This window comes from Lithobates pipiens, unplaced genomic scaffold (genome assembly GCF_037356315.1).
Source record: "Lithobates pipiens isolate NorthernLeopardFrog02 unplaced genomic scaffold, aLitPip1_a1.2 Scaffold_10, whole genome shotgun sequence".
In the NCBI taxonomy this organism is placed as follows: Eukaryota; Metazoa; Chordata; class Amphibia; order Anura; family Ranidae; genus Lithobates; species Lithobates pipiens.
In genome coordinates this window covers 230,178,086-230,205,225 of record NW_027507686.1, presented here as the reverse complement: position 1 = coordinate 230,205,225, position 27,140 = coordinate 230,178,086, and the positions used below count along the sequence as shown (strand labels likewise).

Here is a 27,140-nt window from a genome sequence, read left to right as displayed (position 1 = left end):
CTGACAGGAGTGGCACCCGGTGTGATCTTCTGCTGCTGTAGCCCATCTGCTTCAAGGTTATTATTATTATTATAAAGGATTTATATAGCGCCAACAGTTTACGCAGCGCTTTACAATATAAAAGGAGACAATACAGTTACAATACAATAAACTAGAAGAGGATTAAGAGGGCCCTGCTCAGAAGAGCTTACAATCTAATAGGGTGGGGCAGGTGGTACAAGGTTGTAACTGTGGGGAATGGGCTGATGGAAGTGGTAGGAGATTAGTTGGAGATGTGATAGGCTTCCCCGAAGAGATGGGTTTTCAGGGATCATGGAGGGGGGCACGTACAGGGGGGGGGGAATATTAATAGCTCAGTTTTAGAGAGATTTAGTTTAAGGAAGTGGTGCGACATCTGATGCGTTGTGCATTCAGAGATGGTATTCTGCATAGGTTGTAATGAGCGGTTATTTGAGTTAGTGTTGCCTTTCTATCATCTCAGACCAGTCTGCCCATTCTCCTTGGACCTCTGACATCAAAAAGGTATTTTCCTCCACACAACTGCCGCTTACTGGCTATTTTCTCTTTTTCGGACCATTCTCTCTAAACCCAAGAGATGGTTGTGAGTGCTGATCCCAGTAGATCAGCAATTTTTGAATTACTCAGACCGGCCCGTCTGGCACCAACAACCATGCCACGTTCAAAGTCACTTAAATTGGCGATCCAATCTACCTCCCCCCCCTCTGGTGCCACATTTGGTGAGATTCCTCTGAAGTGCGGCCACCCCTCTTCCTCCCCCCCCCCCCCGCTGCCGGGCTATTCAGAAAGCACAGCGCGCTTTGCGTAGTAGGGAAGTGGCTGTGAAGCTGCAAGGCTTCACTCTCGTTTTCCCTTACAAGCAATGGCAGCTGCACCCGAGAGCCAATGGAAACATCGACTGGAGTGCTGATATCACTGGATTCCGGGACCGCAAGTGTCCTAATATTAAGTCAGCAGCTACAGTATACAGAGCAACCCTTGAAATCACAATCTTGTCTTGGAGAATCCATTGAAATATTGAATATGTCTACAGCTCAAGGAACATTGGCATGATGGTCATTGGGAAGAAAGGTCCTTACATTTGTGGTCATTGGGAAGCGTCCCCATCACACATTGCTGAATGGCGGTAGCTTATATGCAATTTAGAAATTGCTGATTGGTCAAGGAACCTTTAGCAAATTCTGGAGGAATTCTTAGCCCCTGTACACACGGTCGGAGATTTTGCCAACCAAATCCGTCGGATTTAGTCCGACGGATTGTGTCCGAAACTGTTGCATACACACGGTTGGGCCAAGTTGGCGCAAAATCCGATCTTTCAGAACGTGATGACGTAATTTGGCTATAGAGTGTGTGTACTACCCTTTCTGTTGTAGGGGTGTGCATTCAAACTCCTCAGGGGCAGGAACTAAGGGGAGTGGCTTAAACTGACTATAGAGTGTGTGTACTACTATTTCTCTTGTAGGGATGTGCATTCAAACTCATCGGGGCAGGAACTGAGGGGAGTGGCTAAAACTGTCTATAGTGTGTGCCTGCATATTTGTTGCAGGGCCACCTGCCTTTACAAGTACATTGACTTTAATGGTATCCCATCTTTAGTCCGTAGGGTTCAATATTTAGTTGGCCCACCATTTGCAGCTATAAGCCCCTGTACACACGGTCAGAGATTTCCACAACCAAATCCGTCGGATTTTGTCTGTCGGATCTTGTCCGAAACTGTTGCATACACACGGTTGGACAAAGTTGGCGAAAAATCCGATCTTTCAGAACGCGATGACGTGATTTCGTTACGATGGGACTACATTCAGGCTAGTAGCCAATAGCTTTGATGTAGGAATTTGATCTGAGCATGCGTGGCACTTGGTCCAATCAAAATGCTCTACACATGATCGGATTAGGTCCGACCGGCCCAGTTGGTCGGGAAATATTTCCAACATGTTGGAAAATTGGGTTGGACGGAGATTCGGACGAAATCAGTCCGATGCATACCACACACAGTCGGCTTATCTGACGACACGGTCCGATAAGACTCATTCCGACAGATTCTCCGACCGTGTGTATAAGGGCTAAGGTTCCACTGAACCCTGGTTGAGCGAGGCTGCTGTAAAATGTTTCTAACAATGGGTGGACTGACCTTTTAACTACCAAAGTAACTAGAGATGAATGTCTAGCTCGAAATTGCAGGCAGGTGAGCTATGTCCTCCCTATGATGTTTGCAGTAGAACTATCCTAAAGGGATTTTTTTTTTCCTTGCAGAAATAATCGGGAAATCATTGTTGACCTCAGAAAATTTTAGATGCCCGAGTGTCTGTGGGTCCAGCACTTTCTGAGTCACAGGCCCAGCAAAGTCATGTACACCAGTTAATGCCGAAATAATGGGTATAGCAAAGGTCCACTACAAAGTGAGAGAATGCTCCTTGTCACCGTAACCTGGGAAGTAGATGTCCAGTGTAGATGCACTTTACTGTAGTGTTGTGTTTTAAATTGATGATCCCGGAAAGCTGCTAATTTGAATAGAAGTTTTTTACTTTACTGTTTTTATTGCTTGATAGCAATAAAAATTGTTGCTTAGACACCGCTCACGTATTGTCCTGTGTCACCCAAAGTAACCCCTATGACTGTCATGGGGATATGTTTTTTTTTTTTTTTTATTCCCAGCAAAGTCATAGTCTGCATGTAGGCAGCAGCTGTTTTATTTTCTCCACTGCAGATGGCACTCAACCGTAGCGGGTCTGCAGTTGGAGAGAAAGTCATGAGGAACATGGTTACTCTATGGTTTCCTGGGTCACCGGGGAGGAAAACCAGTTGGATGCCGCTGCCCCATGTGACTTGAGCAGCCATCTTGGGTCAGGCAGAGCCTATTTAAAGTGGAAGTAAACCCATCGATTTAAACAGTTAAAAAAAAGAAAAAAAAAAAAAAGGCATGCCGGGAATGCTAACTGCACATTGGCTGTGCTCTCAGCCAAACTATCAAACCATCCAATGGCTGGTGTCGTAAGGAATCACATGTGCAGCACCATAGCAGTTGAAGATTAAACAGAGGCAAAGATGGCAGCTTCCTTGGCTGAAAACGATAGGGGAGTTTACTTCCACTTTAAGGCTCTGGCTCCCAGGTTTGGCATGTATTTTGCGAGTTGGCAGACTAGGGATAGGTACCCAGTCTGTTGGGGATAGTACTAGCAGTAAGGAAAGGTTCCTGACAAGGAGGGAAATCGTGGGGTCGCTGCTCTTCTGGATTGTGCACTAGATGGCCAGACTGCATTCTGCCCCTCTCTACAGACACTGTCAGTCTGGCTAAAACCTGCTCTGTTCACATTGCTGGAAACCATGAGTGCACTGGGCAGTATTCCCACCGGGTTTGTTGTGAACTGTTTCTGAATTATTTCAATACAAGTTTTATATTGCACCTGACTGAATTATTGTCATCGCACCACGCTGCACCCCACCTACATGTGGGTCCAGCACTTTCTGAGTTACTGGCCCAGCAAAGTCCTGGTCTGAAGATCTGTTTAACTGTTCAGGTTTGGTCGAGTCTCAGAAAGCATTGAAGCCATTGGATCAGCATAACATCCAAGAAATGAGCATTTCCAGTAGGACAGATCATCAATACCAGACCACATAGTTGTATCAGTACAGGCTTCCTTCATTTACTTTTATTATAAAAGGGATCATATTTATTTCAGTAATTCAAATTAAGAGATGGATGTTTGCCTTTCAAATCTAACCTTCCTTTTTGTTTTTTCTTGTTTAGTTTCCGTCTCTTTCACGGGCCCAGAAGAGAAACCCACAGACACATCTAAAAGACCCAAATGCACTGTGGGATTTTTTTAGCCTTCGCCCAGAAACCCTCCATGAGGTACGTGTCTTGCATGACCAAATATATTTCTAATTTCTTCTGGCCATTCGTGTGATCTAGGCACACCTACCAGACACCATATCTAGTTTGCTGACGTTACATTTTTCTACTGCGGTACAGTACAATGGCCAGCCAGCTCCAGCCTTCTGATTTCCATATTGTAATTCAGAATTGGATCAATTGCTCAAAAGGAAGACTAGTAAGCACATTATTTCCCGTTAACTCACTTATTAAAGACATTGTGAACAATTTGCCCTCATTGTCCCCAAGTTGTCATTCTTCAACGCAACATTCTATTAATTTGCTTACTCTCGAAACTGAAGTATTCCAGTACTTCCGGATGTGAGAACCCCAATTCTCAGAGTTGCAGTAATGAAGTGCCAGTGGGTCCATAGATCCATTCTTGTATCATCATGGAGGGTGTACTGCTCCATCGTCACAATGCTAGGTCTACTTTAATCAGGCCCGGACTGGGACAAAAAATAGGCCCAGGCATTTTGGATTGAGCAGCCCATGACATGGTAACCGACCCCTTCCCCGCGCTCCACTCTGACAAATCCCCTGAGAGAGGGGAGGGGGGAACCCAGCAAAGGAGTGGGGGGGGGGGGTGAGGTGGGACCAGGAAAGAGCATGGGGGTACGGAGAGCACAGGGAAGAATCTTGAGAACATGGGGTGGGGCAAGAGCACAGGGAGGAAGAGAAGAGCACAAGGGGCAGCGGAGAGCATGGGGGGAGGTGGAGAGGACAGGGGTCAGCAGAGAGCATGGGGGGTGGTGGAGAGCACAGGGGGGGGCGGTGGAGAGCATGGGGGGAGGTGGAGAGCGCAGGGAGGCAGCAAAGAGCATAGGGGGAGATGGAGGGCACAGGGAGGGTGGTGGAGAGCATGGGGGGATGTGGCGAGCACAGGGAGGGTGGCAGAGAGCATTGGGTAGGTGGAGAGCACAGGGAGGGTGGTGGAGAACATAGGGAGGGGGCGGTGGAGAGCATGGGGAGGTGGAGCGCACTAGGGGGGTGGCAGAGGGCATGGGGGAAGTGGCTTGCACTGGGGGGGTGGCCGAGGGCATGGTTGAGGTGGATTGCACAGGGGGGGGGGGGTGGCAGAGAGCATGGGGGAGGTGGAGCAAACTGGGGGGTGGCAGAGGGCATGGGGGAGGTGGATTGCACTGGGGGGGTGGCAGAGGGCATGGGTGAAGTGGATTGCACTGGGGGGGTGGCAGAGAGCATGGGGGTTGTGGAGCGCACTGGGGGGTGGCAGAGGGCATGGGTGAGGTGGATTGCACTGGGGGGGTGTGGCAGAGGGCATGGGGGAGGTGGATCGCACTGGGGGATGCAGCGGGCATGGTTGAGGTGGATTGCACTGGGGGGGGGGGGTGGCAGAGAGCACGAGAAGGCAAAGAGTATGGGTGGTGTAGAGAGCCTGGGGGGGGGGGGGCAGCAGTAATAAGCAGGAAAGGAGGAGGGGTGGGGGCGGCTGCATATAGAACAATCATTCTCCATCTTCCTCCTGCAGTCTCCTGCTTCTCCTCTACCTCTCACAGGCATTCTGATACTGCAGGAGAAAGATGGAGAGAATGATTGTTCTATATGCAGCCGCCCCCATCGCTCCTCCTATCCAGGTTATAAGGGGGTGAGCGCAGAGCACGGCGCGGAACTCACAATTTCTGTTATCCGGTGTTCTGCCAGGACTCAGCAGCAGGTGTCTGCTTTGGCTCCTCCCCCTTCACAGTCATCATATACAAGACATGACCAGAGACTGCAGATCTATTACAGGAGATGACCAGAGACTGCGGATCTAATACAGGAGATGACCAGAGACTGCAGATCTATTACAGGAGATGACCAGAGACTGCAGATCTATTACAGGAGATGACCAGAGACTGCAGATCTATTACAGGAGATGACCAGAGACTGTGGATCTAATACAGGAGATGACCAGAGACTGCGGATCTAATACAGGAGATGACCAGAGACTGCAGATCTATTACAGGAGATGACCAGAGACTGTGGATCTATTACAGGAGATGACCAGAGACTGTGGATCTAATACAGGAGATGACCAGAGACTGTGGATCTAATACAGGAGATGACCACAGACTGCAAATCTAATACAAGAGATGACCAGAGACTGCGGATCTATTACAGGAGATGACCAGAGACTGCGGATCTAATACAGGAGATGACCAGAGACTGCGGATCTAATACAGGAGATGACCAGAGACTGCAGATCTAATACAGGAGATGACCAGAGACTGCGGATCTAATACAGGAGATGACCAGAGACTGCGGATCTAATACAAGAGATGACCAGAGACTGCGGATCTAATACAGGAGATGACCAGAGACTGCGGATCTAATACAGGAGATGACCAGAGACTGCAGATCTAATACAGGAGATGACCAGTGTGAAAGGGATCGCTAAGAGAGACTGACCACTTTTATTTTTTATTAAGATCAGTTTTAGGCTGGGTTTGCACTGCTGCGGCTACGAGAACCAGATGTGATTCGCACCGCACTGCAGTGCAAATCACATCCGATCTCTGTGCGATGCAAGTTCAGCCATACAGATAGTATGGCTGAATTCGCATCGCACCCACCCCAAACTCGCACAGGACCCTTTTTTTGGTCCGCAGCAGAATCGGATCGCATGGGTGTTCACACCATGCGATCCGATTCCTGTCCGAGTTTGCAGATCGCACTGCGATATGCGAACTGATCTGGGGGTGTTATTAACGTTTCACTGACACTCCCAGCAGTTCGTATAGGGCAGTGTGAACTGCCGCCGGGAGGCATGCGATGCGGGAACCCGCCGCGGATTTGCGGCGTTCCCGCATCGCTGTAGTGTGAACCCAGCCTAAAGCATTGCCAGGCATGAAAAAAAAAAAAAAAAAAAACACTATCAGCCAAGATACAAAAAACACATTGGCAGGCATGATAAAAAAACACATTGGCACAGGCATGATAAAAAAAAAAAAACACATTATCAGCAAAGATGCATAAAAAAATATACATATGAGGCAGGCAATAGTGTCACTTACCTTTCTAGTTGCAGGTCCTTTTACGACACTAAGCAGATGAGGTCTCCTCCAACTCCTCCCCCTTCGGTCACATGACCTCTTCTTCATTTCCTCCTAAGGTGAAAGGCTGGCCGGATGGCTGCGGAGGTGGCCGAGGAGATGGCTGTGGTGAGCGGCGCTGGCACAAGGAGCAGTCCAGCCCGCAGCCCAGCCCAGCCCGCAGCCTTTGACTCAGTCTCACTCTCTGGCAGAAATACGGAGCCGGCCGCGGAGCTTATGGCAGGAGTCGGACCAGATTCGCAGTGACATGCGGCCCACCGGGCAAATGCCCGGTGTGCCCTATGGCCAGTCCGGGCCTGACTTTAATGATGAAGTACATTCCCATGTTAGGAGATGACTTTATGTACTAATATCTTTTCCATTCATAGGTCACCATGATATTTACTGATCGTGGTACCCCTGATGGTTATCGACACATGAACGGATTTGGGATCCATGCCTTTAAACTGGTGAATGCACATGGAGGCGCTGTATACTGCAAGTTTATCTACAATGTGAGTACCAAATGTATAAACGTAATGTTATAGATAAGAACTACAATCTAGTTCAAGGTTATCTGCTGCTGTTTCTAATTCAAAAGTGTATACATGCATGCATTCTAGAAGAAAAACTCTGACACAGCTTTCAGATCGGTTACTTCTTACACTTCTAATTTATTCCTGGGCGGTGTTAATATTTTATACACAAAGATACGTCATTGCTATGTCAGTCTAATAGGTACATCTCATTGGTTGAAATACAAGAGAAATGGAGAAACTTGATTCTTGAAGGTTGAGTGAAGCTGGTTCTGTCATCACGTATGCGTTCTTCTAATGCGTGGGAAGCAGGGTATAGACGCCATCTTTAGTTCCAAACAGAGTCAATCTGTATACTACATAATGAGTAAGGAGTTGCATAGAAACATGTATACACATAAGCAAATAGACATTTTCTGATTATCAGTATGTACATTATATTCCTTCACAGTAACACACTTTACCCTTTTAAAGTATGTGTGTGTATGTATATATATATATATATATATATATATATATATATATATATATATATATATATATATCTCTATCTCTCAATCGTCAAAAAGCTTTTTTCTAACCTTAAATAATAGAGCTGCGAAGGATCAGGCCGCGTACACACGGGCGGACTGTTCGCCCAACTTTGTCCGCTGAACAGTGTTTGGGCGGACAGTCCGCTCGTGTGTGGGCTTTCAGCGGACAGTTTCAGCGGACAGTTGGACGGACAAGGTTTTTCGGAATTTCCGAAAAACTGTCCGCTGAAACCTTGTTTCAGCGAACAGCCCGCTCGTGTGTAGGCTTGTTCGTCAAACAAAGTTGCGCGCATGCTCAGAAAGGATTTTCACGCCGAAAGCTATAATGCAGTGTATAGGACGTCGTATTTTTCGTCCCGTCGTACGTGCTGTTCACGTCATCGCGCACGGTTTCAGCAAACTGTTCGTTCGTCGTGTGTGGGCATGTCCGTCCATGCTAATTTTGAGCGGACTGTTTGCTGAAACTGTTGGACGGACAAAGTTGGGCGAACAGTCCGCGCGTGTGTACGCGGCCTTAGAACTCCTGTTTGGCTTTTACTGCTGTGTGGGGCTCAATTATAGACCTTTTTTACCTCCTGACTTATCCTGATTATAGCCACATAGGAAGTTAGGGAGAATCTGTAATACAGACTACAGTTGTTTTCAAAAGTTTGCATACCCTGACAGAAATCATGACATTTTGGCATTAATATTGAAAATGTGACGGATCATGCCAAAAAACTCTGACGTCACACAAATATGTGGCCCCACTGCACTGGATTTTTTGCCATGGGGTTGCATATTTGTGTTGCTCCCTTTGTGCTGAGAGCGCTCCCAGCAATGACAGAGGTCTCACTGTGAGCCCCGTACTAACGATCGAAACCCGGAACTTGAATAGCTGAATAGCCTCTGATTGGGTATCAGTGATCAGTCACTGCGAAGCCCACCCCTATGTTTTCTGTCTCTGTGAATGGATGAGAAAGATACATTGTATCTTTCTCTGTCCTTGCAGAGAAAGGGGGAAAAAAAAAGTGTGTAGTAGAAAAATGTAATAAATAATAATGAAAACAAAAACCTAGATCAAAGTTTGATCTAGGTCAGTGCCAGTGTTAGTGTTTGGGTCTAGATCAGGGTCAGCAGTGGCGTAACTAGAACCTTCAGGGCCCCGATGCAAGAAACCATGAAGGGCCCCCCTGAACCCCAGCCAGGGCCCTTCCCCCCAAGTCCGGCAGTGGAACTCCAGGGCGTGGTCACAGGTATGACCTTTGTGAGCCCTGTAGTTCCACCACTGGCATCAGTAGTTTTTTATTTATTTATTTTTTAGGTGCCCCATTGGGGGACTGTCCCTAGGCAGGATGGGGTCCCCGACCCCAGAAGAAATTAGGTCCTTTTCTCCAGGGCAGATGAAGTTACTATCCCCAGGGGAGATGGGGGTTCCTGTCCCCATGTGAGAAGGGGCCCCAGGGGGAGATGGAGGGGGTATGTAATGGTGTGTGGTGTCCTCTCGCTCACCATGACCAAGCTGCAGGCCGCGCACTCATCCATGTTGGCCTGGGCTCCATCCAGTGTGCACTGGTACCCCTAGCTGCCTATGCTGCTGCCGGCCATATGTAGAGGGGGCTGCATGGGGCCCCTGCAGCACAGGGCCCAGTTGCGGTCGCAACTGCTGCACCCCCTATAGTTACGCCCCTGAGGGTCAGTATTTTTTAGACAGATTTTCTTTTAAATTAATATCAGTGTCAGTGTGTTTTAGCTAGGGTAAAGTGAAAAAATTAAGAGTACTATTGTTTCTGGGCCATACCATGGGTATAAAACAACAACTAACATACTCATATATGTGGTGCCACTGCGATCGTTTGAGGCAGGAGAATTTATTTTGGGCTGTTATTTGGTGATAGGTTACGGTAGTATCAAGAAATATATATATATATATATATAAACAGACCTAGCCAGGACAGAGGCTTTTGGAGGGGACTGAATGCTAGCCTCTTGCCGAACGATCATGGGCCCTGGTATTTGGAGGAACGGTGCTCTTTGTGAGCTGTATGCCTGGGGACCCTTGAGTCTCCTTTGGATTCAGGTCCATATCCCCGCAAGAGACACATACTCTGGGAACCCTGTATTTGTCATATTACAAATAGTGAATGATTCATACTGTTGGGACAGTGCAGTTGATGCAATGTCATCAACTCCAGCCACCTGTTTGTTTTCTTCTATAATGTAAATGAGTTTAGTATGGCTTGCCACAGCTTCTAAGAGTATTTCACCCATTGTTGTTTGTTCTAATTAACCTTGCTATTGTATGAAGGAGTTCTGTGTTGATAATGTTGATTGTGTCTTCTGAGCTGAAAGATGACAAGTCTGTCCTAAAGGTCATGTGTTAGTCACTTAGGCTGTCTAAAGGATTAGATGATTAGCTCATGTTAATTAGGTTTCTGGTTACAGTTTGTCACCCTGCTGTATATATTTGTGTGAAATCTCAAATAAAAGGCCATTCCTGATGTACTTCAAGACTGGTGTGGTCTGATGTTTTACCCTACACTGAACTACGACTAGTGAATTGGAAAGCTAAGGGATCTTGGATTATGTGGTACCGGACAGAGGAAGCATTTACGGTGGACATCTTGAGTACGGGGTCCATCACTTTTACATCAAAGGGATGTCCGTAAGGGACATTTCAGGGACAGATGTAAAAAAAAGTGGCTGCAGCCTGCTAGAAGGCAAGCTGACTTGGTTAAATAAAAAAATATGTAGCGCTACCCTCTTTTTAAATAAATAGAACACCTATCAAGTGTAAATCAATAAACTAGCTATAATCAATACATATATTGCTGTGCAAATATACATGCAAAACACAATTATGTGTAAGAAAGTGCAAAAATGCCTATATCTAGCGTGATACATACAAATAGCGTAAAATGTGCAAATAACGCAAAACACTATGACTAAATCACAAAAAATCCAAAAAAGAAATAACTAAAGTGATTAAAAATAATAAAAAAAGTCCATAAAGAAATGCAGAGATTCAAACGAATATTCCAGTGCTATTCAGTAGCTCAGCATCCATATGTGATAGTGTGTGTAAAAGTCATGCCGTGTAAACACCAATGCAAACGTGCTTCACAAAATTAAAAAAGGACAATCCACCTTCAGTGCTACTCCAGTGCACCCCCCGTTTCCCCCAGCCTCTCACCTCAATATCAGACCCCTCAGGGTCAAACACACTTGTGGGGGAAAATGCAGATGTGGCTCCTTTTGGTAATTCATACAGCTTCACACATATGCTCCAATATCACCGGTCATAGGGAAAAGAAAGGGGACTCTCATGTGCAGTAACGTAATTTATTCAAAAACGACATAAAATATCCACTTACATTAAAATTCGAATCTCGCGCTTGAAAACAGATAGAACTTCCGGTCTCGGCCGCGACCGGAAGTAACGAACGTGACACCTGGCTCCTCCCTGGCGCGTTGCGTCACAGACACGTGACTTTTTCAAAGGGTCCAAGCTGACTTGGTTGAGGTAAATGTAGTTTTATCAGTGGCTTACCCTGGTGAGCAGGGGGAAGGGCTGTGTCCCCTCTAGCATTGCTTCTGTCTCTGAGGATGTTAGATGCAGTTTTGGCCTGTCCATTTAGGGGCACTCGGGTGCCACCACATCCTAATTAATATCTATATTATCCACGGTATAAGGGTAACACAAATCTTGCCTAAGCCCGATTTTGCAACTTTGAAATGTGTTAGTAAAACACTAGATATCACAACTACTTTGTGCATCCAGGTGGATTATACCTGTTCTCTTTTGTCCTAAAAAAAAATAAAATAAATAAAAAATAGGCTTTTATTTGGTGGGAAATGGTAATTGAGATCTCTTTTTTTTTTTTTTTTTCTGAGGCTGGCAACCCTGATGGGGGAGGGTTCCCTAGTGTCCTCAGACAGTGCCAAATGATCAGTCCTCCCCTGTGTCACTGACCGCAATAACCCCCAGCATTGGTGTCAGGCACCACAATAATAACCCGCAGCATTGGTGCCGGGCACCACAATATTAATCCCAGCATCGGGGTCAGTGGCTGCAGTAATAGCCCCCATATTGATCAGTGTCATTGCTATTTCAAACCTCCTTGGCAGTGTCAGTGGCAATGTTGTTAAACCCCAATACCTGCACCAAAGGTTAATGTCTATGCTGTTAACCCCCCATTAAATGGTGGTGGTCAGTGGCAGTAATGTAACAGTTATCCCACAACTTTCAGTGGTGTCAGTGACTGCAGTAATAACCTCCATGTTGATGATCAGCAGCAGTGCTTTTCCAAACCTGCTTCACTGAAGTAGGTGATTTTTTTTATTTTTTTTGAAAGATTGAAGGCACTTTGCAAACAAATACAAAAAAATATTTGTAGCGTTAAAAACCATAGCATGTAATCATTTTAAATAATTTTTTGTGCTTTTACCTGCAATTTGGTGGCATTAGGCCAGCCATTCTCAGTCTTCCATAGAACCCTAGGGTTCCTCCAGAGGTTGCTAGGTTCCTTGAGCTTTGGCTGATTGACCTCCAATTTGATGAGAGAGGTAGTTTCCCATCGACACCTGATTAATTGGTTTTAGCAAGGGTTCAGCAAGACCTGAAATTTATTTTATGGGTTCCTCTGGGTTAAAAGGTTGAGAAAAGCTGTGCTGGAGGGGAAGGGAGGAACAGACCCTTTTAAATCATAATTTGGAAATATTCACTTCAAATCTGACATAAACGAATAAACCATCTTGATCATCATGTCCCCTTCAAAGCTGTGAGTTCTGCAGAATCAGATTAAATTGAATTTTAAGAGGGCAGGTTGATTTTAAAGGGGGGGGGGGGATTAATTTTGGTATATCTTTAATAATGAACCAATAATTAACTATCATTTTGGAAACTTGCTTTTTTTTTTTTTTTTTTTTTATTGACTTCTTTAGACAAACCAGGGTGAAAAAAATCTAACAAGTGAACAAGCAACACTTCTTTCTGGAACAAAACCAGACTATGCAATTAAAGATCTAGAAGATGCCATCAACAGAGGAGACTTCCCTTCTTGGACTCTGTATATCCAGATCATGACCTTTGAGCAAGCCAAAAATATGCCTTTTAATCCTTTTGACATCACCAAGGTAAGAAGCCATCAATATAATAACCAATCAATCCTACCTTTATTTCAAAGGGGGGCTGAAAAGCCTTTTTAGTGAGGACTGATCCTAGGGATAGTGTTTGATATTTGACCTGCTGTAAGTTGGTACTCTATGGCTAAGCTCTATCAGTGACCTGTGTCAGTGAAAGGATCCTTTAGTAGACTTCTATTTATGTTCTGCTTAATTTGGGTCAGTCGGGTCAATCGCATTCTCTCCCCCCCCCCCCCCCCAGGTCGGTGGACCCCCGCACATCTTACCCAATCTATGGCACGGTGGCTTCCCCTTCATCACATCGCCCGCGCGTCTCCTCCCTCCTCGGCCAATAGGATTGCTTCTCCTTTTAGGCCAATCCAATCAAGAAACCTTTTTTTGAAGCATATTAGAGCCTCAGGCTCTAATCACATGCTTAAATAAATAAAATGTGAATTCATGCATCAGGCGCACCGCATGTAGATTAAGTGGCAGGATGCATGGATGGGGGGGCAGTGCCTGTCCGCCACTGGAGGGAGATGAACTATGTAACAAGTAAGGTTAGCCATAGACGGTTCAAATGTCAGCAAGAACCAGCTGAGATTTGAATCGTGTATGGGTAGGCTGATTAACTTAGTATATTCAATCAATCAACTTGGGTACAACCAGCCTCCTGGATTTTACTTGCGATTTATCGCTAGTGGCTGCAATTGCCATTAGCAATCATCTCTGTCTTCCCCGAGCCCAAATAACTCACACCCCCCGTGACGGGAGAATGCATTGTCTTGGCAGGAGGGATTCCCCTATCAGCACTGTCTGAATCATGCAAATGTCTTTCCTCCAACTCATTTGTGCAAGAAAGATATTTGCACCGTCTGGTGGCCTGCCTAAATCTGGCCATGCAAGTGGTAATTTCATAGAGTGATTAAACTTCCCATTCAATTTTTTTGTTGCAATCAAAGCTATAAAATGGTTGCTTTGAATAAATTCAAGGAGCTGAAACTGAAATTGCCCTGCTTGAATGTGGCAAAAAAAAATAAAAAAATCACTTTTCATAAAATTGCTGTCCTTTTTTTTTATTATTTTTTTTTTTATTTTTTTGTCCAGTTGTAATACTATTGTAATCCAATATTTAAAAAAATTCATTGTATTGACCAGTTTCAATTTCACCATTGCCTGAATTCTATTGGTCTGTCAAACTTGCGGGTGGTAGATGTCTTAGGGGCTTTGCTTAGGAAGGTCTCCATGGGGCTCTGAACAGTAGCCTGCGTTTTAACAATGGGGTGTAAAATGCAGGACTTTCACTGGGGTAAAAATGGATAGCGATATTCATTCCCTGTTATAAATCAGCCACTTCGTTTTTGGCGATCACTTGCTATCCTAAGTGCAATTCCCAGTGGTTGCAATTAACTTCAAATCTCACGCGCATGGCCAGCCGGCTATGAATTCTCTTATTTGCCCCCATTTGGTCTGCTAAATATACAGTTTCAAAGCAGTTTGTTATCTGTTAAGTGCAAAAAATACCTTTATGAATTTGCCAGAGATTGTGTGAGCTGATAACGTCCTGTGCACAAGGAGGGGTTATGTAAGTGTGGGGGGGGGGGGGGGGTAGATGGGAAAGATCGGTCTCTTGTAATCCATCAGAAATTAAAAAAAAGAAAAAAAAAAGAGAAGGAAAAGGACTTCAAAGTGCCATACATAAATACAAAAAGACTACTCAGCTGGTTAAAATCCAGAAACAAATTTTATTCACCAAAAAATACATTAACAGCTTCTATAGTAGTGAAAAATAAAAACAACTGTGTAAATATTCTAAAGATAGAGCTAGGCCATAATTCCTAGTAACTTAATTAATGACATCTATAATATTATAGAGATGGATATACAATATGTATATTAGGCCAAAGCTGAAAGAAGATGGTCATAGGTCTCAAACCCATCAGAAAGTAGGCAGGGCTGATACCACATGTTTTTGAGCTGTGTTATGTCAAAGAGGAAGGTCAAAGCACATGGGAATATGGGGTTGATTTATTAAAGGTAGAGGTCTTTGCACTCCAATACAAGTCCAAAAGGGGTTTTATTCCATAAAGTGCAAAAAACTGACACCAGGGCAAAGTCGAGTATTGTAGGTTGACGCGCTTCACACGAACACCGTGCTACCAGAAATGGTTTTGAGGAAGCACAATGTTTGTGTGAAACGCGTCAACCTGCATTACTTGAGTGTCCTGGTGTGAGGTTTTTTTGCACTTTATGGAATAAAACCCTTTTGGAGTGTAGCCATTTTCTATTTTCTATCCAGTATCTATGGATGTGAGCCAGGGCTAGCACCCAGTTTACTCAGTCCATCTGGAGATTACACTCACCTGGTGCACTTGTTCTAGATCTGAGGGGATCTCAACCTCCCTGTGTCCGTGTATATGTGCTAAATATATTTTTTTCCTTGATCTACTTTTAAGGAGGATTTAGTAATTTTATTTTTATTTTTTGTCATTTTGTTGCAGGTTTGGCCCGAAGATCAGTTCCCATTGATAACAGTGGGCAAGTTCACATTAAACAAAAACCCAGAGAATTACTTTGCTGAAGTTGAACAGATCGTATTTTCCCCACATAATATGGTACCCGGAATAGAACCCAGTCCTGACAAGATGCTGCATGTAAGATATCACTTATATAGTCTACATAGTCGGCGACACACCGCTCATATTAAAGCCAAATAGATCAAGGATGTCATCACGATTTAAAATAATCTGGGCATCAGATCAATACATGTCTTTTATATATGTAAATTAAGTAAAACATTTTAGTTTTGTTTGATTTTCACTACTGGATGCACTCTAAGCCCCTGTACACACGGTCGGAGATTTCCACAACCAAATCCGTCGGATTCTGCCCGTCGGATTTTGTCCGAAACTGTTGCATACACACGGTCGGACAAAGTTGGTGAAAAATCCGATCTTTCAGAACGTGATGACGTAATTTCATTACGATGGGACTACATTCAGGCTAGTAGCCAATAGCTTTGATGTAGGAATTTGATCTGAGCATGCGTGGCACTTGGTCCGATGAAAATGCTCTACAAATGATCGGATTAGGTCCGACCGGCCCAGTTGGTCGGGAAATATTTCCAACATGTTGGAAAATTGGGTCCGACGGAGATTCGGAAGGAATCAGTCCGATGCATACCACACACAGTCGGATTATCCGACGACACGGTCCGATAGGACACATTCCGACGGATTCTCTGACCGTGTGTACAAGGCTTAAAGGTTTTGGACATATAGCTTGAAATTAACCCTTTGTCTACACTGCTCTGTTTCTGTGAACACACTGGGGGAAATTTACTAAAACTGGAGCAGAGTCTGGAGCAGCTGTATGTGGCAACTAAGCAGTTTCTGACTTTCATTTTTAAAGCTTCACTGAACAAGCTGAGGATAGAAGCTGATTGGTTGCCATGCGCAGTTGCTCCAGATTCTAAATCCTCCAGTTTTGATGGATTCTCCTCATTGAGTCTGATCCGATAGCATCTCTTCTATGATCCCCCTCTATGTACTGATTTTAAGTCTGCATACTTGTTGGGAACATGATCTGTATTCTTATGAAGCAAGGTGGGTCCTGGGCTTGAATGTCACCAGGGACCCTGCCTGCATGGATTCTTGTATGTCCATGTGTTGATGTGGGTTCCTTAAAAAAAAATTCCCACAACCTATATTGCTACTGTCATTGGCTTCCTCCCATGTTGCCCTAGTTTGTGTAGAGCAGTGGTGGTCAACTTGCCTGATGCAGAAGGCCTCAAGTGTGACTACACCACAGGGCCATACATAATATAAATGTAATCCTACAGAAAGCTGTCAAAGCCCTTGTACACACGGTCGGACATTCCGACAACAAAATCCGTCGGATTTTGTCCGAAACTGGTGTTGCATACACACGGTCAGACAAAGTTGTCGGAAAATCCGATCGTTCGCAACGTGATGACGTTATTTAGTTACGACGGGACTACGTTCAGGCTAGTAGCCAATAGCTTTGGTCTAGGAATTTGATCTGAGCATGCGTTGCACTTTGTCCGATCGGAATTCTCTACAAATGCTCCGATAAAGTCCGATCGGATCATGTTGTCGGAAAATTTTTATATCCAGCTCTCAAACTTTGTTGGTTGGACATTCCAACGGAAAAAGTCCAATGAAGCCCACACACGGTCCAATCAGACATTTTCCGTCGGAATGTCCGACCGTGTGTACAAGGGCAAAGATGGTTCCTTATACCTCCTGTCATGTTTGTCCTCTGAGATTGGTGACAGGGTAGGACAAGACAGAGTGGCACAGGCCCTGTAGTAAGTCCTGGGTAGCAGAAGAACTATATCTTGATGAACTAGAAACTGAGGAACAGGAACTCATGGCAGATGTTGTCACAGATGGGCAGAAATATGGGCAGCAGAGGCACAAATTCAGAAAACGAGAGCATAACCTCTCAGGGATGATCTTGAGTCCTGCAGTGCTTTAGGTGGGCCACTGTGCGCCAAAGTCATTAGAGATGTGCATGCTCCTGAAATGTACGCAGAGCCCTGATTTTGTGCACAGTTTTATGGAGCATTTTTCATGCGTGTGCAATTCTTCGAGTATGGGCAAGAGCTTGATTTTCCTGACATAGAACAAGAGACGATCATCAATATGTGCATGCTACAAATGATGGTCAGAGACTGAACTGCTATAGGATATCCTTCAGGAGACTGGAGATCCCTACCAGTGGTGTCGCTATGGGGGATGTGGATCGCACCCGGGTGACAACCACCAGAGGGGTGACACCATCAAGTAGGAAGTCACCCCCATCAGGCCTGGATTGATGTAAGGCTGCAGCTCCAGGCCCATACCTTAGTATAGGCCCAGCTGCCCAAAAACGTCTTCCCTGGCACTGCCGCACCGCCGCTGCCCACCACTACCCAGTGTGAAAATTATTGGTTGTTAGGACCACTTGGCAACCAATCAAGTGCAAGCACAGGCCCCCGGGAGAGGAGGAAGCTGCTCGGCCTCTGAGTGCTCCGGCTTCCACCATGCAGACAACAGAACCGACTTGGGTGAGGGGGACTCGCTGGGAATAGAGTGAGGACATGTCATTGTCTGGTAAGGAGAGAGTGGGAAAGGAGGAACAGTCTGTTGCAGTGTTTCTCAAACTATTTTGTCTTGCGGCGGTACACCTGAAAAGATTTAACAATTTTTGTGGTGAAGAACTTATTTATTTTTTCATATACTTATAAATTTAATGTGAAGTTTGTGCTTGCTTTCGAGAGAAAATCAGATTGAAGCTCGATTACTCAGTGTAATCTTCTTTGTACTTTCGCTTGCTTCCTTGCTTTTCATTTACCAGGTTTCAGACTTGATTAGGTATTTCTCCATCGCTGAACAATAAAACTTTATAAGCATCAAAATTGGAATGGAACGGTCTCTATTATATTTGTTATCCCGAGATCTCGCACAAGTCTCACATAACAAAAGGAACCAATGAATGACAGACTGGCAGATCGCGTATTTCTATATGTTACTTTTTTAACTTGCGACATTGATTTTCTATTTAATTTTTTAATAAGGTTCAAAGTTTCAAAACGCTGGTAAATGCACACAGTTTGAGATTAACTGGTGTACGGCATTGCAGCAGCCAGGGAGAGAGGTTGATGCCACTGGCCACTACAGCCCCTTTACAAATCAATGCTTACATTTCTGTGCTCCCAACAGCAACCTTAAAGATGACGTGTGCCATGTATATGATTTCTCTCTACAAGATCCATTATTAAAGAAGAAAAAAATATAATTCTGAACATGGTTCTTGTACTGTGTAGAGTCATATCAAACCAAACTCAGGCCTACAAACCCTTTACCGGTCCAGAGTCCTCAGTAACTTTACATATGAAAACCAAAGGGCAACTACCATTCTCACAGACTGCCATGGAGAAGATCAAAACAAATCAAAAACTATAATCAAAAAAAGCTAAAACAAAGAATAAAAAAACTGCAAGCAATTTTCCCTCTTAGCCCCTGTACACGCGGTCGGAGATTTCGACAACCTAATCCGTCGGATTTTCTCAGTTGGATTTTGTCCGTCGGATCTTGTCCCAAACTGTTGCATACACGCGGTTGGACTAAGTTGTCGAAAAATCCGATCTTTCAGAACATGATGACGTAATTTAGTTACGATGGGACTACATTCAGGCTAGTAGCCAATAGCTTTGATGTAGGAATTTGATCTGAGCATGCGTGGCACTTGGTCCGATCAAAATTCGCTACACATGATTGGAGTATGTCCGACCGGCCCAGTTGGTCGGGAAATATTTCCAACATCTTGGAAAATGGGGTAGACGGATATTCCGACGGAATCAGTCCAATGCATACCACACACAGTCGGATTATCCGACGACACGGTCCGATAGGACACATTCCGACGTATTCTCCGACCGTGTGTACAAGGGCTAAGACCGTTTAATTGCACCAAAACATTTGTAAAATTACGATCTCCTTTAAAACCCAGATAGAATAAAAAGAGGAAGTTCTATATTATGCCCACTTTCTATATATCATAGCTTGAAAAACATTTTTTACCAAACAGGACTTTAAAGGGCATATCTAAAGAGTGATCTTAAGCACAACCATATATTAAAAATCTATTTTTTATTGTACAAAAGTTAAAAGAACACAGATGTGACCATATCCATGTGTCCAATCGGCAGAGAAGGGTTCACATATTTCATATACATTGTTGTTGTCTTTACATGAGCTGGTCCACATGAAGGCCCAATGCATTTTGAAAATTCATTAGCTTCTTCAGGAGCACATGTGAACCAAATCTACAACATGGATCAATTAAAAACCGTAAATGTAGGTCATCATCTCAACAAGATCCTTGAAGTATATCAATACTCCATAGGGTAGAGGAGAGCATTATTTTGGACCACAGCTCACTATATGTGACACATGGGACACCAAGGATACCACTCAGATGTATTCTAATGTATTGCCAAGATTTCTTACCCCCCAACAAGGGTCAGACAAAAAAAAGGCCCTTTTATCATGCTTAAAAGCACATACACCTAATGTCATAATATACAGTCCAGATGACAGTGTGTCAGTAACCCGTGCCAGTGCATTCATTTCCCATCAGAGTGATCACCACTCTGAATGAATTCTAGAAGAATATCACCTCCAATCTTATTTTCTGGATCAAAGATTCAAATTCTAATGAGTGATATAGTCCAACACGCTCAGGTGTTGATTTAGGGTCCATTCACACCAGCCAGCATTTTATAACACAGCGGCTGGTGTGCAGTGTGGTATAGTCTGGAAGGAATCCCCGCTCTGTATCGCACTGTTCCCTTTTTTTAATTTTTATTTTATTTTAACAAAGGTTATTGGAATGTAATGCTGGCTGTCGCGTGGTGCAAGGCGATGCCTCGCTCTGCTCTGGAAAAAAGTAGTGCATGCACCATTTTTTCAGCACACCATCACAATGCCATCTGCTGTGAATAGAGCCTTGCTAAAGGCAAATGGACTGTTCGCTTTGCAGGGGGAGTTTTACTTTGCAAGATAATTTTCCCCAGATTCTAATGAATGGTGAAATTTCACACTGCAAAGAATACCCAATCATGTGCAAGCAAAATAAAAAAAAACGCATTTTTGCTTAAACATGATTGGATAATGGAAGTCAACAGAGCTTCACCACATTCGTTAAGCTCTGGGAAAAATAACCTTGCAAAGTGCAACTTCCCTTGCAAAGTGAACAGTCTATTTGCCTTTAGTAAATCAACCCCTCTGACTCAAACTGCCAGCATCTTAATCATAAGTCAGTCCAGTTTGTATCTGGGAAATGAGCCCCATATCCAACGACAAAAGGGCTTTAAGTGATCAGTTGTCGGAAAGCAGTTTTTCCAGCTGTTCAGTTATCTCTACGCCACACAATAGCTTTAGCTGGCTTGTGGTGGTTCTTATCACAGATGTCTATGCTGAATTCTTATGTACTAACAGACTATTTGACATTTTTCCCCTAGGCACGCATGGCTACATATCCTGATGCCCAGCGGTATCGGCTAGGCGTTAACCACCAACAGATCCCAGTAAATTGTCCCAAGCTAGCAAAAGTAGCGAACTATCAAAGAGATGGTTTTATGTCGACGGGTAACAATCAAGGTATTGTATATATGTTATAAATTACACAATCTGACCCTTGGGAAAGATTGGTCTTTCTCTCTTGTTGTTGGAATATGTAGTGGGGAGAGCATTGTCTCCTCATCATCCACAACCTTACATTTAAACATTTTTTTAACACTCAACTTAAATGCCTAGAACTAAACCTAACCCTTCAAATAACCCTTTACACATAATTTCCACTGAAATCCCAATACATAAAGGCTCCATTTACACTGGCATAGTGCCACCCAGTGACAGAAGAGAAAGGGTGCAACAAGTACACATTTAGAGAGGAATCAATTGATCTAACAATTGGCCAGGGCAACTATCGCCTGGCAACTCAATTTGATAGCAACAGTTCTCCATTATCACTGGTCAAAGCCAAAATCATATCCAAGTTGCACCCATCCAAAATAGCGTCAAAGTTGCACTCCAAAGTCGGTGCAACATTGGAGTCGCACCGACTTTGGAGTGCAACTTTGACGCTATTTTGGATGGGTGCAACTTGGATATGATTTTGGCTTTGACCAGTGATAATGGAGAACTGTTGCACACAAGTTGCATTGTATATGTAGCACCCTGATATTTAGGCAGGGTTGCTATCAAATTGAGTTGCCAGGCGATAGTTGCCCTGGCCAATTGTTAGATCAATTGATTCCTCTCTAAATGTGTACTTGTTGCACCCTTTCTCTTCTGTCACTGGGTGGCACTATGCTAGTGGGATTAGATAAGACAGGGGCTTTGCAAGCTCAGCCATGAATGGATGGGGTGTCTCAGCCAATGGGCAGGAATTTTCTTTGGTCCATTGGCCTGCTGGGAGAGCCTATTTATTTGGGTTGAGTCAGGTAATTTGAGTTCTGTGCCACTTGGACAGCTGTTCTCGTTGGACGTGTGTTATGCTGCCCTGACGCCTATAATGGGAACACCTGGCTGCTAGGCTGTCTGAGGCCTATCCAGAAGCAGGAGAAGCAGTGTAGGGTTGCGACTACTGGCTTGTACTCCAACCAAAAGTAGTGATTCAGCCGGATGGGGAATCAGCCGTGGTCGGAGGTAGAGGGGGAAGCTGTCGCCACTAAGGGACCATCCATCTTGTTACCGGAGACCACTGTGAGTAAGCTAAAGCCAGCACCAGAGCAGTCTTCTCACCAGCCGGGGACGGTGAAGAAGTGGGAAAACTTCAGTGAGTGCCAAGCCAGGGACTTAGTGTGTCAGCAGGGGTGACACTTGAAGTGTAGTGCCAAGCCAGGGACCCAGCAGGGAAGCACTTGAGGAAGATACTCAGTGCTAATAGTGGAAGAGCTCAGGGGATCCAGTGGCTATTGGATCCGAAGTCTAGTGTAGTCTAGGAACTATGTAACTATGATGTTGAGTGAAGATCTGCAGTGAGTGACTGTGGAGTAAGGTCACCATTAGGCCTTAGGGGCCCCGGGACCTGGCTACATATAACATTCAGGTATGACTTTCATGCAACTTCTGAGGTTTAACTATGGCCTATGGCCCTCAAGTTGCATGAAAGTCGGACCAAAGTAGTGCGTTAGGTCTGTAGGTTTGTACAGAGGTGTGTGCCAATGAATAATTGTTTTCAATTACTTTTTATTCAATTTTTAAACAGATTTATCAAACATTACATTCCAGAAAAAATTCAACATTCAAAACCTCATTCTTATTACAATATCATACAAAAAAAAAAAACTATTTAGATTTCCTTCCCTTTTCCTCTTTCTCCCTCTCCCATCATCTCCACCTCTTCCCCCTATTATACATAGTCTCTTATCCTTTGTGAGGAACAAAATTCCTCCCATCTATGCCATAGATTTGATATTGGGTTATTTCTATAACCCTCTGCTCTTACCTGTTTTTCCATGTGATATATTTCGTTCATCTCACATATCCAGTCTGTCAACTCTGGACTGCTTGATTTTCTCAATTTTCGTGCTATCACAACCCTTGCTGCTGTATTCATATGATACAATAACTCTATCTCTTTTTGTTTTATTAATTTTGAGGTATGGGAGAACAATGCAGTAGCTACATTTAATTTCCATTCCAACCATTTCCTGATATATTTGCATTATCGTATTCCAAAATATTCTTACCTTATTACAACTGAACCATGTTCCTCTTTCAACCTTACATCAACATATATCCGTATTTTCCTTATTTATCTGAAACGTTCCTCTTTCAACCTTACATCAACATATATCCGTATTTTCCTTATTTATCTTATTCATTATTACTGGGCTCCTATACCATCTTAAAGTGGTTGTAAACCCTTACAAACCACTTTGACCTACAGGTAAGCCTAAATTAAGGCTTACCTGTAGGTCCAAGCAATATCTCCTAAACCTATATGGTTTAGGAGATATTTGCCCGAAAACGGGCACCGCTGTCTACGGCGCATGCGCCGTAGACAGCGGTGCACTAAGCGCGGCATTTCCAAAAATGGAGCTGCCGCGCGTGTCGACTCCCGTGCGCATGCGCGGGAGTGACGTCATCGCGGCTTCGCCGAATGACAGCTGCGGAGCTGCGAGACACCACCAGCAAGATGGATGCGGCGGACTACAGGGGACAGCGGCGACTTCGCTGGCTCCTGTGTCAGGTAAGTGACACATAATGGGCTACTATGCGATGCATAGTAGTCCATTATGCTTTGCCTTTGCAGGGAATGAAAGAGGAAGTAAACCCATCAGGGTTTACTTCCTCTTTAATGCAATTTTATCATTTTTTTTCTTGGTATTTAGTTTCAGTTGATAATTTATGTATTCTCCTAAAAAAAAAAATCCCATTCTTCCTCCATTAATGGGTTCTCTAATTCTTCCTCCCATTTCTTTATTCCTGTTATTTCCTTACGGTAATTCCACCAGAGGGAAGTAATAAAGCATATATTTTAGATATCTTTTTAGTCGACTTATCCTTTTCCATAATTATTTTCTCAAATTTAGTTTTTGGTCTGTCTATTGCCAATTCATTTGGTTCAATAAATGCCTTCAGTTGGAAATACTGAATCCATTTATTTCTATATTGATATCCCATATCTTGAAATGTTGGCATTTTCCCATCCACTAAAAACTGTGATGCCCATTCATGTTCTACAATATTCCATTTTAGATATTTTGAGTATTTACTTTAAAATTACTTACTTTTCCATACCTTACAAGTTCTTTTATTATATTAGGAATTGTTATTATTGGGTTCGTTATATATAACAGTATATCATCCGCATAAGCAGCTATTTTATATTCCCTATCCTTAATCTCTATCCCCTTAATATCTTTATTTCCTCTTATGGCTTCCATGAGATGTTCCATCACTATTACATATAACAGTGGGGACAAGGGACATCCTTGTCGGGTCCCGTTTGATATCTTTATATACTCTGACAAGATTCCATTTACTCTAACTTTAGCTCTTGAGTTAGTATATAAAGGAACAATCCTTCCTAACATTTTGGGCCCAATTCCAATCTGTTTTAATGTTTCTTCCAAAAACTGCCATCCCACTCTATCAAATGCCTTCTCAGCATCTATTGCTAAGAGGCATGTTGGGATGTAATTTTTCTGAGAATATTCTATTAATGTACAAGTTTTAATAATATTGTCTCTTGTTTCTCTCCCTTTTATAAATCCTGTCTGTTCTAATTTTATATGTGCTGATATAATAGACGATAATCTCTTATACATTATTTTCGAATATATTCTTATATCTATATTTGTCAATGATATAGGTCTATAATTCTTACATAGTGTGTAATCTTTCTCTGGGTTTGGTATTAAAATAATATGTGCTTCTGTACTATGCGGTGCAAAAGTTTGTGTTATAGATATAGACTTGAATGTTTTTTTTTTTTAGAATGGGTATAATTAAGTCTTGAAAAACTTTATAAAATCTAGCAGTATATCCATCTGGACCAGGGCTTTTCCCCAATACCAGTTCCGATATAGCATTTTGAATTTCTTCTGCTGAGATATCTTCTTCTATATCTGCTATGTCTTTAGGAATTATGGGTAGCGCAGTTTCTTTTATATAATTGCGTATCTCTTCCATTTTCCCTACTTTTTCCTTATTTTCTTGTTGATCTTCTATATTATATAATTTAGAATAGTAGGTATGAAAGGTTTTAGATATTTCTAGAGGTTCATATGCCATTTCCCCATTTGATTTCAAATTTTTTGTTATAAAATTTGGGTGTTGCTGTGTTTTCAAAGATCTAGCCATTCATTTTCCAGTTTTATTTCCATATTGATACCATTGTACTTTTTTTCTCTCTACTCCGAAGGGACTCTTTTCAAGCACTGATTGTAATTCTATTTTTTTTATTCTTTAACTTAATTTTATCCTCTGATTTCAGACTCCCTTTATGAGCCTTTTCTAGATTTTCAATTTCCCTTATCAGTTGATTTTTCTTTTGTTCGTTCTCTTTTTTAATTTTTGATCCATGTTTGACAAAAACTCCCCTCAGCACACACTTCAATGCCTCCCATTGCATAGGGGGTGTGGTCTCATCTTTTTTATGATCTATTAAAAATTATTTTATTGTTTGTTGAATATCTATTTCACATTTATTATCTTTAAATAGATTATCATTTAATCTCCATATTCCATTCCTTTTTTTATACTCTATTATATGAATAATGAATGAGTGTAAAGTGAAAATGTGTGCTGGTGTGTGTGTTCATATTAAATTCATTATTAAATCTATTATTTTTATATATTGACTCTTTATGATAACAATGAAACATTTATGATACAAAATGTAATCGGGTTTATTATAATTATTCATCTTTATTACGATGTACCCTTAGGGGATTGTGACACTCAATTTATTTAGGTTCATTCTATATATCATTATACACACACCAACGTGCCTCATATAAAGTCCCAAACCCCACTTCTTTTTTGTTCTCGTTGTGCAATAATCATGCTGTCTAATCAGCATCTTGATATGCCACACCTGTGAGGTGGATGGATTCGATTATCTCGGCAAAGGAGAAGTGCTCACTAACACAGATTTAGACAGATTTGTGAACCATATTTGAGAGAAATAGGCCTTTTTTTGTACATAGATAAAGTCGTAGACCCTTGCATTCAGTTTATGGTAAATAGGGGGGGGGGGGGGGGGGGGAGAGACACAAAAGTGTTGCGTTTTTTCTTAATTTTGCTCAGTGTATATATGAGACGCAACACAAATTGACTTGTTTTCTGGAATTGCTCTTTAAGGAAACGCACCAAACTACTACCCAAACAGCTTTGGTGGCCCCGAAGAATCAAGAGAATTTCTACCAACCCCTGTACGTTTATCTGGGGATGTCGCCAGGTACGATGATTGCAATGAAGATAATGTGTCTCAGGTAATATACACCACATCTACAATAATAAAACTGTACTATTCTTTTCCCTTTCTTGTTGACATGTTTATTTCTTATTTAGTATCTTCAAGCCATGAACTGAAATTGTATTGTATTGTTTTGTTTTACCCCCATTATTCCGAAAGCGAAAAAAAAAAAAACTGCTGTTGATTTTAGATTACAAAATAAATGCAGTTTCTAATTAATCATTGAACAAAATGGGCCCCGCTCCTAAATCTAGAGATATCCTGGTCCTGGCTGACCAAGGTACAAAAGAAACAATGTCCTGATTAATCATGATCCAAAATAAATTGCCTTGGTCAGCATTCAACAAATGACTCCTGCCCCTGAATACTTAATGCCGTGTACACACGGTCGGACTTTCCGGCAGAAAAAGTCAGACTAAATCATTTAATCGGATATTCCGATTGTGTGTGGGCCTTAGCGGACTTTTTTTTTTTTTCGAAAGTTCTGACGGACCTAGAAATTGAACGTGTTTTAAATCTTTCCGGCGGAATCAATTCCTAATGG

At 43.0% G+C, this 27,140-nt stretch overlaps 1 protein-coding gene across 1 annotated transcript in view; it reads left to right on the top strand.

Moving 5' to 3' along the window:
• Positions 1 to 27,140, top strand: part of LOC143940905 (catalase-like) — an 84,238-nt gene that overhangs the window by 26,546 nt on the left and 30,552 nt on the right. The window contains exons 5-10 of the mRNA XM_077462727.1: positions 3,767 to 3,871; positions 7,314 to 7,439; positions 12,917 to 13,108; positions 15,598 to 15,750; positions 21,126 to 21,264; positions 26,482 to 26,612. Of these exons, the coding sequence (XP_077318853.1) occupies positions 3,767 to 3,871; positions 7,314 to 7,439; positions 12,917 to 13,108; positions 15,598 to 15,750; positions 21,126 to 21,264; positions 26,482 to 26,612 (846 nt within the window). The remainder of the gene's footprint in view (positions 1 to 3,766; positions 3,872 to 7,313; positions 7,440 to 12,916; positions 13,109 to 15,597; positions 15,751 to 21,125; positions 21,265 to 26,481; positions 26,613 to 27,140) is intronic.